This window comes from Artibeus jamaicensis, unplaced genomic scaffold (genome assembly GCF_021234435.1).
Source record: "Artibeus jamaicensis isolate MK-2021 breed Jamaican fruit bat unplaced genomic scaffold, CSHL_Jam_final contig_797, whole genome shotgun sequence".
Classification (NCBI taxonomy): Eukaryota; Metazoa; Chordata; class Mammalia; order Chiroptera; family Phyllostomidae; genus Artibeus; species Artibeus jamaicensis.
In genome coordinates this window covers 23,662,427-23,675,150 of record NW_026521977.1, presented here as the reverse complement: position 1 = coordinate 23,675,150, position 12,724 = coordinate 23,662,427, and the positions used below count along the sequence as shown (strand labels likewise).

The following is a 12,724-nucleotide window of genomic DNA, read 5'->3' as shown; positions in this document are numbered from 1 at the left end:
CATAGAATTCCATTCTGTAAATGTACCATAATTTCTTGATCCATTCATTTACTGCTGGGCACCTAGGTTGCTTCCAGCTCTTGGCTATTGTAAATTGTGCTGCTATGAACATTGGGGTGCATAGGTTCTTTTGGATTGGTGTTTTAGGGTTCTTAGGATATAATCCCAGCAGTGGAATTGCTGGGTCAAAAGGCAGGTCGATTTTTATTTTTCTGAGAAAATTCCATACTGTTTTCCATAATGTTTGTACCAGTCTGCAATCCCACCAACAGTGAACTAAGGACCCCTTTTCCCCACACCTTCTCCAACATTTGTTGTTTGTTGCTTTGTTTATGATAGCCATCCTGACATATACACAATGGAATTTCTCAAAAGAAACTTTGCAGGCAAGAAGGGACAGGCAAGAAGTTTTCAAAGTGAGGAAAAGCAAGGACCTACAACATAGGTCACTCTATCCAGCAAAGCTATCGTTTAGAATGGAAGGGCAGATAAAGTGCTTCCCAGACAAAGTACAGCTAAAGGAATTCATCATCACCAAGTCATTATTACATGAAATGTTAAAGGGATTTATTTAAGAAAAAGAAGAAGATTAAAACCATAAGCATTAAAATGTCAACATATGCACAACTATCAACAACTGAATATTAAAAAACAAACTAAGCAAACAAGCAGAACAGGAACAGAATATAGGTATGGAGATTATTTGGAGGGTTATCAGCTGGGAGGGGGAAGGGAGAGAATTGGGTAAAAGGTACAGAGATTAAGAAGCATAATTGGTATAATAGGCATAATACAGAATAAGCAGGGGAGGTTAAGAATAGTATAGGATCAAAAGGCAGGTCCATTTTTAGTTTTCTTAGAAAATTCCATACTGTTTTCCATAATGGTTGTACCAGTCTGCAATCCCACCAATAGTGAACTAGGGACCCCTTTTCCCCACAACCTCTCCAACATTTGTTGTTTGTTGCTTTGTTTATGATCGCCATTCTGACTGGTGTAAAGTGGTATCTCATTGTGGTTTTAATTTGCATCTCTCTGATAGCTAGCGATGTTGAGCATCTTTTCATGTGTTTCTGGATATTCTGTATGTCCTCCTTGGAGAAGTGTCTGTTCAAGTCCTTCTCCCATTTTTTAATTGGGTTATTTGTCTTCTTAGAGTGGAGTCATGTAAGTTCTTTTTATATTTTGAAGATTAAACCCTTGTCTGAGGTATCATTGGCAATTATGTTTTCCCATACAGTTGGTTGTCTTTTTATTTTAATACTGTTTTCTTTAGCCATGCAGAAAGCTTCTGCGTGCCTACTTTATTTTCCTTACACATCATTCTCTCTTCTCACTTCTTCTTCTCATCTAATGTTGTCACCTCTAAATATTAAATGTATGCATTCTTTTACTAGAAGCCACAGAACTCTTCTAGAGAAGAGTGAAAATGCAGATCCAGATTTCCCTAAATCTCAATTTCTTCAAATCCCAACATTTTACAGAAACATTATAACATCGGTGTGGCTTTTGCCTTGACAGGTTGTGTCCCTGGTTTACAGCCCTTTAAATGTTGCCTTACTTCCACTACATTTGCCAAGAGGGGCATCCCTGGGCCTTTACAAAAATGTTCTTTTCTCTGAAAACCTACAGAACAACATACTCTTGCATGAAGGGGTGGAGAAAGCTCAATATATTTGCAAAATTGACTTTCAAATGGAGAAAAAAAGGAATTGTATTAGGAAGTATTTGCATGATACATTTGATTTGGAGAGGTAATATTTAATTTGCTGCTTTTTCTTTTCCTGTAAATTCTAGCTTTTTTTTTAATTTAAAGAAAGACTTGACTAATGTTACTCAGTATGTTGGGTGTTGTCCTCCGAACCAAGAAAGGTCAGTGGTTTGATTCTAGTCAGGGCGCATCCCAGGACTGTGGGATAGCTGTTTGGTTGGTTGGAGCATGTGAGAGCCAACCAATAGATGTTCTCTCCTGTCCTTTCTGTCATCCTTCCCTTCTCACTAAAAACAAACAAACAAACACATAAAATCTTTTTAAATAAAATTAAATAAAATTTAAAAAGATAAAGAAATGACTACAGCAGAAAGGCTTCTTAGCGTAATGAGGATGAACTTCACTTCTTGTCTTGGAAGCAAATCATGTTGCTTCAACTTACTTTGTTTCTTTGATAGATCTCAGATTTATAATGGTATAAAAACCTGAATTTTTCTACTGTCTTATTTGTCTCTGTTTTTGGTTAGAGGGAAAGCGAATGGCAAAAGTAGAAGAGACAGGAGACAGAGGGAGACAGGGAGAAAGGAGAGCGAATATAAAAGTAGGATAGGTTTGGCTCTAAGGAGTCAGAAAAAATAACTTTGTACTGTAAGGAATTGATTATATTACATAATAAGAAAATACAGAGGAAAGACAATTACAGGATTAATTAATTCAGCTGCTTATTTCAATATCCGGAGTGCAGTTTTTTTCCTCATTTCATTTTTCTTCTTTGGCATCTATCGGCTTCGTCCTCAAGGTGCCTCCTGTCTTGGCCACAAGACGGCTACAGAAACTCCAGAAAGCTTATACTCACAATCATATCCAGAAACAGGATTAAAAAAATCTACTTCTTTCCCATGTTTTTCTTCTGATTTGTGGGAGAAAAAATTCCCCAAACCCTTTCAGCTGATTTCCCCTCATATTTCATTAGCCAAATTGGGTCACATGCCCAGACCTAACCAGTCCCTGCCAGTAGGAATGGTACAGCCAAAGTTTGTTTTAAAAAGGTTCAGTAAACTATAGTCCAAAAGGCAGCCCATCTGTTTTTGTATGTCCTATGAGCTAAGAATGTTTTTGAGTGTTTAAATGGTTAAAAAAAGTAACAATACTTTGAGATGTTAAAATTGTGAAATTCAAATTTATATTTTAAATTTCAGTACCCATAGATAGTTGAATTAGAACACAGCCATGTCCATTCACTTACCTTTGCTTATATCTGCTTTCAAATTATAATGGCAGAGTTCAGTAGTTGCGACAAGAGACCATATGGCCTGCAAAGCCTGAAATAATTACGATCTGGAACTTTACAGGAAAAGTATGCCTATTCTTAGCTCAAACCAAATTCTATTCACCCATCACATGTTTAGGAGTGTCTGAGAGACAAGTAGTGAAGATCAGGCCAGAGTTTATTGAGAATGAGAAGTTTGATTTGAGGGCAGCTTTTCAATATGAGAACTTGATCAGGATTGCATAAGAGTTATGATACAGCAGTCCAAGATGAGTGAAAACAGCCAGGCGAGGTGACAGATTCAAAAAATCTTAGATCGCAGACCTCCATTGAGGCTTTCCATGAGAGAGGTGATGGATTGTTGAGTAAGTTCCCATAAGGACAATAAAACAAACCATTTCCTTGGGCAGGAGAGTTCCAGAAGGGGATAGACATGCTTATAGTGAATGTGGAAGAGCAAAGTCATGTGGCTCTGCGTGGTAAGGTATAATTGGGAGGTCTCAGTGTCTGGGCTGAGAGTGGTAAACGGTGTTGGTGCTCAGTGTCTAGGGAGGTTTGTTGCTGTTACATATGAGTGTGAGTGTGTGTGTCTTTTAGGGGGAGGACAATTGGGTGTTTGTGTTTAACTAAATTTAGCTTTCTCCCACCTCATTTTCAAACTAGTTCCGATGTCTAGACAGTTTATGCTGACTTAGCAATGATACTGTGCTAAATAAAGCATCCCCATTAACTACTCCCCCTTACTCAGTTTCGTCTGTATGCCTCAGTGCAGTGAAGCATGCATGGGTAGGGAAAGAAGTCAAGATATACTCTAGGATTAGGCTAAAAGTATTATAGTTTAATTCAAAACCTGTACAGATCTATTTGTAAATAAATGCTGTCAGATGAAATTGTAATGGAGAGTGCATACCTTTAAATTGATTTCCTTTTGATGTGATAAAAACATCTTCTGAAAGAAATGTTAAAATGTAGCTTTTGATATAAAGTAACATAATTTAGGTTTTAAAGTAGAAAACCTTTTGTTGATGGTAATTTCTTTGCTTCAGTGCACTTACAAAGAACTATTTGCTGTAGGTTATAAATCAGCCTCGAACCAGTTATAATTCGTAAATTGTTACTTATGACTGATTTATGGGAAATCCCATTAATTGCAATAGCAAAAAAGATTGTGAAGTAAGCAATAAGTAGCAAATAAAACAGCCTGGGATTTGAAAAGGACAGGTGTATATACTCCACAATTAATAGCAATGTATCATGTTTGCATTTGTTTTATTGATAGCATGTTCCTGATCATGCCCATTAATCCTACAACTTTGAACGATAGATAATAACTCCTGTCTAATACAAGAAAAAGAAATGGAGTGTCCCACCATTTTATTTTTCATATTCATTAAATATTTATTATATAGGGTCCAGCAGAAGTAAGGCTTGCTTGAGTGTAATTGGTAAGGTAATACTATGGGTGTAATAATTTATAGTTTTAATTTGAACATTTCACCTAAAATTGTATATGTTGTGCTTGAGTGTGATATTGTTCTGTTAAAGAATTGCATGCTTATAATTTTGTAATAAAATATTTTGTAACAGAAAAGGGGTGTTATTTGTCCTAAACCCTGAATATTGCTTATTACGAGCCAGTAACATTACATATATTATACGACAGTCCTAACGAGAGTCTCTTGAGTGGATAACACTGTAGTTTCCCTTTCCCAGATGGGGATAGTGAAGTATAGACAGGTGAATTTTTTTCAATTATAATGTCATTTCAAACAGGTGTATGAAATCACCAGACACTTCTCTCTTGGTCCCTGGACATAATTGTTTTTACAGTTTCATATTTTAAAGAGGAAAAAGGTAGCGAATGCCAGAGGAAGGACTTATCTTTTTCACTTCTATGCCGTTTCCCATCAATTAGTTATTCAATCTGTGTTGCCAGAGATCCTAGGATTCTGAGGAGAGTCATGGGGTAGGACGCAGGCACAGGGATGGACAAGAAGGGCCTCGGGACTCCACTTCCAAAAAGATCTGTCAGTTAATGTATGAGGGATTTTATGTGCTGTCGTTTTTGTTTCTGTTTTTAAATTCCCAATTACCTTAAGAAGTGTGTGTTGAGGGAAAAGGACACCAAGTCACCCAAATGAAAAAAATTTGATGGTCATGATTACTGGAAATTTAAATAACATTCTTCTTTTTAAAAAATGTAAACCTGAAAAAGGTTTTAAAGTCATTCATATTTAAATATACAGCGAAGGATCAAACTCAAGGAGTGAAACCTACCAATTACATTATTAAAAGGCCATCAAAGGATTAATATGAGTGGGTCCCTGATATTTAGTAATTAGTTGTTCCAAAATGTAGATTTTTATTATTATTCAAGTATGGTGAGACCCACAGAACAAGAGACAACTGCCATTATAGAGATGTTTTTGTTAGTGGTGCTGTTTGTTTGTTTTTTACTCACAGTGCCCAAGAGAAGAGGGTGTGTCTTGGCACACAGGGGCTTCATGGGAAAGTGCCAAGTTTGGTCAAGAGCAAGGGAAGGATGTGAGCAAGAGCCTTCATTGTGTGTTTTGAGGAAAGGCAAGGTAAACAGGCTTAGGATTGGCTAATATGAATAATTTCAGTAGGCACTGTCACTGATATTATTCAGTGGGGGTCATGGGAGCTATCTCTAGTTGCCTGGTATCTAGCCCTAGAATGATCAGAGCACAAGGATTTTGGCCTGAGTGTACGGGGCCTATGAGAACCCAGTAAAGAACATGGTTGAGGTACGGGATTCAGATTTGTTGGTTTGGGGACATGAATAATACACTGGTACATATCATTTACACATGTACAAAGAGTTGTCATTAAATATTAACTTTTGCACATTTTCAATAACCAGTTTATTGAGTGTCTATAGAAAGCCAAGTGCTCTGTTGGGAGCAGGCTAAGAAGACACCATCAGACATGGCCTACGCCCTCACAAAGCTCACAGGCAAGGGCAGGAAATAGATCCAGGAACAAGTGCTCATAGTACTGGATGGTGTGAAAAGTCAACCTAGAGCCACAATAGCCCCAAGCATAGAAGCAAGTCCATCTGCCTGGTGAGAAAAGAAATACTAACTCAGAACCTATCAGCCAACTTTCTTTGCTTCCATAGTGAAAGAGACATAAACAAACCTCTGAATCCAGAACATTCTAACTTTAAACTTCACTTTCTTGAGACTCTGGTCCCTTTCATTAGTTCTGTGAATGTGAATATATGTTTAATAATTGCTAATGATGGCTGCCTTTTATGAGTAAGGTGTCTTCTAGTTTGAAAAAAAGAAAGCCCCTTCTCCATTTGTGTACTCGCTGAAAATACAATTATTTAGAAATGCTAATTTAGAGAACAGGCTGACAAGGACCAGAGGGGAGAGGGGAGGGAATGTCAGGGGAAAAGGGGAAGGATTTATAGGAACAAGTATAAAGGACACATGGACAATAACTAAGGGGGGTAGAAATGGGAGGGAGGTGGGGAGCACTGGGGGGGGGGGGGCTGAGATGGGAGTAAAAGACAGAAAACTGTACCTGAACAATAGTTAAATTTTAAAAAATTTAAAAAAGAAATGCTAATTTACCTTCAGAACCTCACCACCAGCAGAAGTATATCCTAAAAAAGAGTCAGCCCTTTTCACCTCAAGGCCTCAGGTGGTAGGCAAGGAAGTGATGGCCAAGAAACCGGACCTATTTATGGCATTGACTTCTCTCTAAGGCTCACTTGGAACAACAGGAAGATCATTTTCATTGTTCTCCTTGTTACCAGTTTCTTCTGGAGCTTTTTTCTCTCTTGTATGAGTCCAACATCACCATTCTTAAAAACAAAGCTGATGATAGCATTCCATTCTGAAAGCAGAATGTGTCACCGGCAGGAAAAATCAGTGTTTCCTAAGTCTGACATAATAACTCCTGACAGTCTAGACCTGAAATCGCCCTAGCTCCCTTCCAGTCTCTTCCCCAGGCTTTTCTGCTCCACTGCCCCGGGGAACTTTCCACTGTTCCCTGGAGGTACTGTGTCCTTGTCTTGACTTAGGCTGGTCTCTCTGCCTGAAATGCCCTTCTCTTCTTTCTTGACCAGCTCCTTCCACAATACAGAAATCAGATAACCTTTCTCTTTGAAAATCCCTAATTCACCAGCATGGATGGAGTTGCTCTGACCTCAGTGCCCTTCTGTCAGAGTGGCCTGGTCTCAAAAACCTACGTCGTATGTTCAATATTGCACTTCATCTCCTTGCCTATATTTCATCTTTTGAATTACAGTTCTTTTGGGGGTAAGGTTTATGTTCTTTTATTTGGTGTTCCCAGTACTCAGTAAAATGTCTGGCCAAGGACAACAGCAAAAACAGAAATAATAATAATAATGTCTAACATTCATTGAGTTCTTACAATGTGGGAAACATTATTTGAAGCCCTTCATCTACATGAACTAATTTTGTTCTCACCACAACACTAAGGGGAATTTAATATTATCATTTCCATTTTGCAAGGGGGGAGATTGAACCACAGAGAAGATAAGTTAACTTCCCCAAGGCAATACATAGTCAGTACTTTTGAAGTGAAATGCGGTCAGCTCCTCCACCCCTTCTCCCCTTCTCTTTTTCTTTCCAAAAGATTCATAGAAGAGTCACTGTTTATTGAGATGAGAGATTTTGGAGAAGTCATTACACAGGAGCCCAGTCCATGGTAAGCCAGTAGAGGGGGGCACGTACTGGGCAACACAAGTTCCTTTGGAATGCCTCCTTGCACTGAAAGAGATGCAGAAAGTGAGTTATTATTTGTCTTAAAAATCTACTTAAAATCAGTAAGAGTAGGCACACAAGACAATTTATAGTCCTGTTATACTGAAATCATTTTTATAAAGTAATATCATGCTTTATGGCAAGTAATTTAATTTGTGGTATGTCTGCCTATACGTAGCAGCCTACTATATTATGAATTTTTGTATATAACAATCTGTAGAAGTTTATGTACATTTCATGTCATTATTTCAGTGTGTTTTCATAGTAGTATAAGTTAAGTTGCCAGTGTTTATAGCTGTCACCCCAAAGGAAAGGTATTTCTAAAAATGTAATTACAAAAGATATACATCATATATACAGGGTCCAGCAGAAGTAACACCTGCTTGAGTGTGGTTGGTAAGGTAATAATATGCGTATACTAATATATTGTATTAATTTGAACATTTAACTAAAATGTCATATGGTATGCTTGAGTATGATATTGTTATGTTATAGAATTATACACTTAAAATTGTGTAATAAAATATCTTGTAATAAAAAGGGGCATTATCTATGCTGGGCCCTGTATATGGCCTTCATTCTCATAGCAACCTTTTGGTGGAGTATTTGAGATCATATGCTCCTGGGCCAATCAGATGAACATCTGAGCCCAGGCTCTGTGGTTAGGAACCGTGTGAATTCATGCATAGTACTTCTATGATCAATATCTTCATCATGAGACTATTCCTGCATTCCTATGTCAGAGGAATGCAGAATTAGAAAGGATTGCAATTGCATAAGGCCCCAGTCTCAGAAGGGTTCACACTTGGCTTAAAGCTCTGTTGTTTCAGATTTGAAATTCTTAATAATTATTAACAAGGCATCTTACGTTATCATTTTGCACAGAGGCCCACAAATTATGTAGCCATTGCTGCATAGGATTGTTTGTGAAGTCAATAGCCCCTGGTGCCTGGCACATAGAGTAAGTCCAAATAAAACGTCAGCTATTACTAATTTTGCAAGGAGACTTTTTGTTTGTTGGGTAGAGCCCCCAAATTCTATGTTCTTAACTTTTCATATTGGGTCGGGACAATGAATCTCATGGTGAAGTCCATCTCATATGTCCTCATGTATTCAGGACACACTGGTTGGTTATCGCTCTGTTACGATCCTCCACCTCATTCTTCCATTTCTCTGTGATTGCACCTCTGATGGAATATGGCCTGTGGATGGCTGCTAATTTGAAGTGCAGAAACATTTTTCTCAAAATATGAAATTCATCACTCTATAAGGGACATTAGATTTGTTGTTTTCCTAGTCTGGGAAATGATGGCTTTAGCTGAGATGCACTGTGTCACTTACATTGTCCCAGAAGGACATTTTGGAAGGGACCTAATATGCTTTTTTGCTCTTATTGTATTGCAGACTATTTGAACTCCAGAAGGACCAACACCAGATAAATTATGAATGTTGAACAAGATGACCTTACATCCACAGCAGATAATGATAGGTCCTAGGTTTAACAGGGCCCTATTTGACCCCCTGCTTGTGGTGCTCCTGGCTCTTCAACTTCTTGTGGTGGCTGGTCTGGTGCGGGCTCAAACCTGCCCTTCCGTCTGCTCCTGCAGCAACCAGTTCAGCAAGGTGATTTGCGTTCGGAAAAACCTACGAGAAGTTCCTGATGGCATTTCCACCAACACTAGGCTGCTGAACCTCCACGAGAACCAAATCCAGATCATCAAAGTGAACAGCTTCAAACACTTGAGGCACCTGGAAATCCTCCAGTTGAGTAGGAATCATATTAGAACAATTGAAATTGGGGCCTTCAATGGTCTTGCGAACCTCAACACTCTGGAACTCTTTGACAATCGTCTTACTACCATCCCGAATGGAGCTTTTGTATATTTGTCTAAACTGAAGGAGCTCTGGTTGCGAAACAACCCCATTGAAAGCATCCCTTCTTATGCTTTTAACAGAATCCCTTCTTTGCGCCGGCTAGACTTAGGGGAACTGAAAAGGCTTTCATACATCTCAGAAGGTGCCTTTGAAGGTCTGTCCAACTTGAGGTATTTGAACCTTGCCATGTGCAACCTTCGGGAAATCCCTAACCTCACACCACTCATAAAACTAGATGAGCTGGATCTTTCTGGGAATCATTTGTCTGCCATCAGGCCTGGCTCTTTCCAGGGGTTGATGCACCTTCAAAAACTGTGGATGATACAATCCCAGATTCAAGTGATTGAAAGGAATGCCTTTGATAACCTTCAGTCACTAGTGGAGATCAACCTGGCACACAACAATCTCACATTACTGCCTCATGATCTCTTCACACCCTTGCATCATCTAGAGCGGATACACTTACATCACAACCCGTGGAACTGTAACTGTGACATACTCTGGCTCAGCTGGTGGATAAAAGACATGGCCCCCTCCAACACAGCTTGTTGTGCCCGATGTAACACTCCTCCCAACCTGAAAGGAAGGTACATTGGGGAGCTCGACCAGAATTATTTCACATGCTATGCTCCTGTGATTGTGGAGCCCCCAGCAGACCTCAATGTCACTGAGGGCATGGCCGCTGAGCTGAAATGTCGGGCCTCCACATCCCTGACCTCTGTATCTTGGATTACTCCCAATGGAACAGTCATGACACATGGGGCATACAAAGTGAGGATAGCTGTGCTCAGCGATGGCACATTAAATTTCACAAACGTGACCGTGCAAGATACAGGCATGTACACATGTATGGTGAGTAATTCTGTTGGAAACACCACCGCTTCAGCCACCCTGAATGTTACGGCAGCAACCACCACTCCTTTTACTTACTTTTCAACCGTCACAGTAGAGACTATGGAACCTTCTCAGGATGAGGCACGGACCACAGATAACAACGTAGGTCCCACTCCAGTGATTGACTGGGAAACCACCAATGTGACCACCTCTCTCACGCCACAGAGCACAAGGTCAACAGAAAAAACGTTCACCATCCCAGTGACTGATATGAACAGTGGGATCCCAGGAATTGATGAGGTCATGAAGACTACCAAAATCATCATTGGCTGTTTTGTGGCCATCACACTCATGGCTGCAGTGATGCTGGTCATTTTCTACAAGATGAGGAAGCAGCACCATAGACAAAACCATCACGCCCCAACCAGGACTGTTGAAATCATTAATGTGGATGATGAGATTACAGGAGACACACCCATGGAAAGCCACCTGCCCATGCCTGCTATTGAGCATGAGCACCTAAACCACTATAACTCTTACAAATCTCCCTTCAACCACACAACAACAGTTAACACGATAAATTCAATACACAGTTCAGTGCATGAACCGTTGTTGATCCGAATGAACTCTAAAGACAATGTACAAGAGACTCAAATCTAAAACATTTACAGAGTTACAGAAAACAATAAAAAAAGACAGTTTATTAAAAATGACACAAGTGACTGGGCTAAATCTACTGTTTCAAAAAAAGTGTCTTTACAAAAAAATCAAAAAAGAAAAGAAATTTATTTATTAAAAATTCTATTGTGATCTAAAGCAGACAAAATGATGTGTATTCCTCAGAACCTGTTTTTGCTGCACTTATTTACTATTTCCCCACATCTGGTCCCTGCCTTCCCCAATTGCCATATTTTTCAGAGGAGATCTCAATTCCCTAAGAAACTGGTCTAGGAAATTTTATAAGAATTCTGTTACACTTTGAGATTTTTATGGTGAATTCTAGTGGTGAGATCCAGTCTATTTTGTCTTTCTTTTTTTTCTCTTTTCTTTTATTTCCCCCCTCTTGCCCTTATAAACTAGTCCAATGGGGAATGCAATATTAGAAATAGATTTTTAAGAGAGAGCAAGGAAAATAATGCAAGATCTTATATTTTTCATGTAATAACCTGTTCTGTATTTATGATGAGGACCATTCAATGGAAAAAGGAAAAAAAGTAAGCAAACAACAGATTAATTTACATACATCTATAAAACCCATGATCTTTTAAACAACTCTAGAACCTGAATTTGTAGTTCAAAAGCTAAAAAATAAGATTATAAATAAAATATTGTTGGTTTTTCTGTACCTGGACACAATTTATTTGTAGTGTGGCTCAAATGTGAGAAACTTGAAGGTAATTTGATTTTCTACTTTCTGAGACAGAAAATATTACAGTATTTTTCAATCACAGCATCAGTCTCTATGGGGTCTTGTTTTGTTAGTTGACTTGAGGTTTGGATCTATATATTCAAAGGTGCTGTGATGTATTTTCCCCTCTCATTAGGGTCACCCTTTGTAGAATGGTCCGATTAAAAACAGTGATTTTGTGAAGTAAATTTAATTCTACTTGAAAGAAACTCTCAGTATAATGTATTCACTGTCTCATATAATTCTCTTGGCTAGACAAAGTATGACCCTTGAATGCAAAGATATTCTAAACTACCCAAGTCGAAAAATCATTTTTGGTGCTGAGTCTCAGCAAATTCAATCCTATTCAACAATAACTATTAAAAACCTACTATGTGTTAAACTATGATTTTAGTGTACGTACACAGTTGACAAGACTTGGTTCCTACCCTTGATCACTCATGATTTGTATAACATATGATTAAAAATACCAGTTCATTATTGGGGGAAGGCTCTAATTTTACTGTTATGTGAGACTGGAGTGACCATGGAGTTTCAAAATATCAGGTTACTGCTAATTACAGAAACCCTCTAAATCCATGTTTTCTTTCCTCCTTTTTGAAAAGCTGGCTCTCTTTTTCCAAATGCAGTTGTCAGAGTTTAAAGAAGTATAAGTAAATAATTTTTATGAACAGATGGATGCATACCAAGAGTTAGCAATGCTACTATAGTGGTGATGCACTGAAGGTTCTTGAAAACATACATCACATTCCAAGTAAAACAAATGACTTGTGGGTTATTGGCACCATGGCGTTCTCCTAATATTTTAATACACTATGTGTATGATGACTTCTGTCTTTTTGTAAATCAGAGTGAAATTGTACACC

At 38.5% G+C, this 12,724-nt stretch overlaps 1 protein-coding gene across 3 annotated transcripts in view; it reads left to right on the top strand.

Moving 5' to 3' along the window:
- The window catches only part of LRRC4C (leucine rich repeat containing 4C), a 463,927-nt gene extending 452,227 nt beyond the window's left edge, over positions 1–11,700 (top strand). For 2 of the 3 annotated variants that reach the window (XM_053672948.1, XM_037166262.2), the window contains one exon: positions 9,146–11,700. In XM_053672948.1, the coding sequence (XP_053528923.1) occupies positions 9,188–11,110 (1,923 nt within the window). In that variant the 5' untranslated portion in view covers positions 9,146–9,187 and the 3' untranslated portion in view covers positions 11,111–11,700. Of the gene's footprint in view, positions 1–7,613; positions 7,686–9,145 lie in introns of all 3 variants that reach the window. The other variant, XM_037166263.2, reaches the window with a different exon arrangement.
- Positions 11,701–12,724: the final 1,024 nt, after the last annotated feature.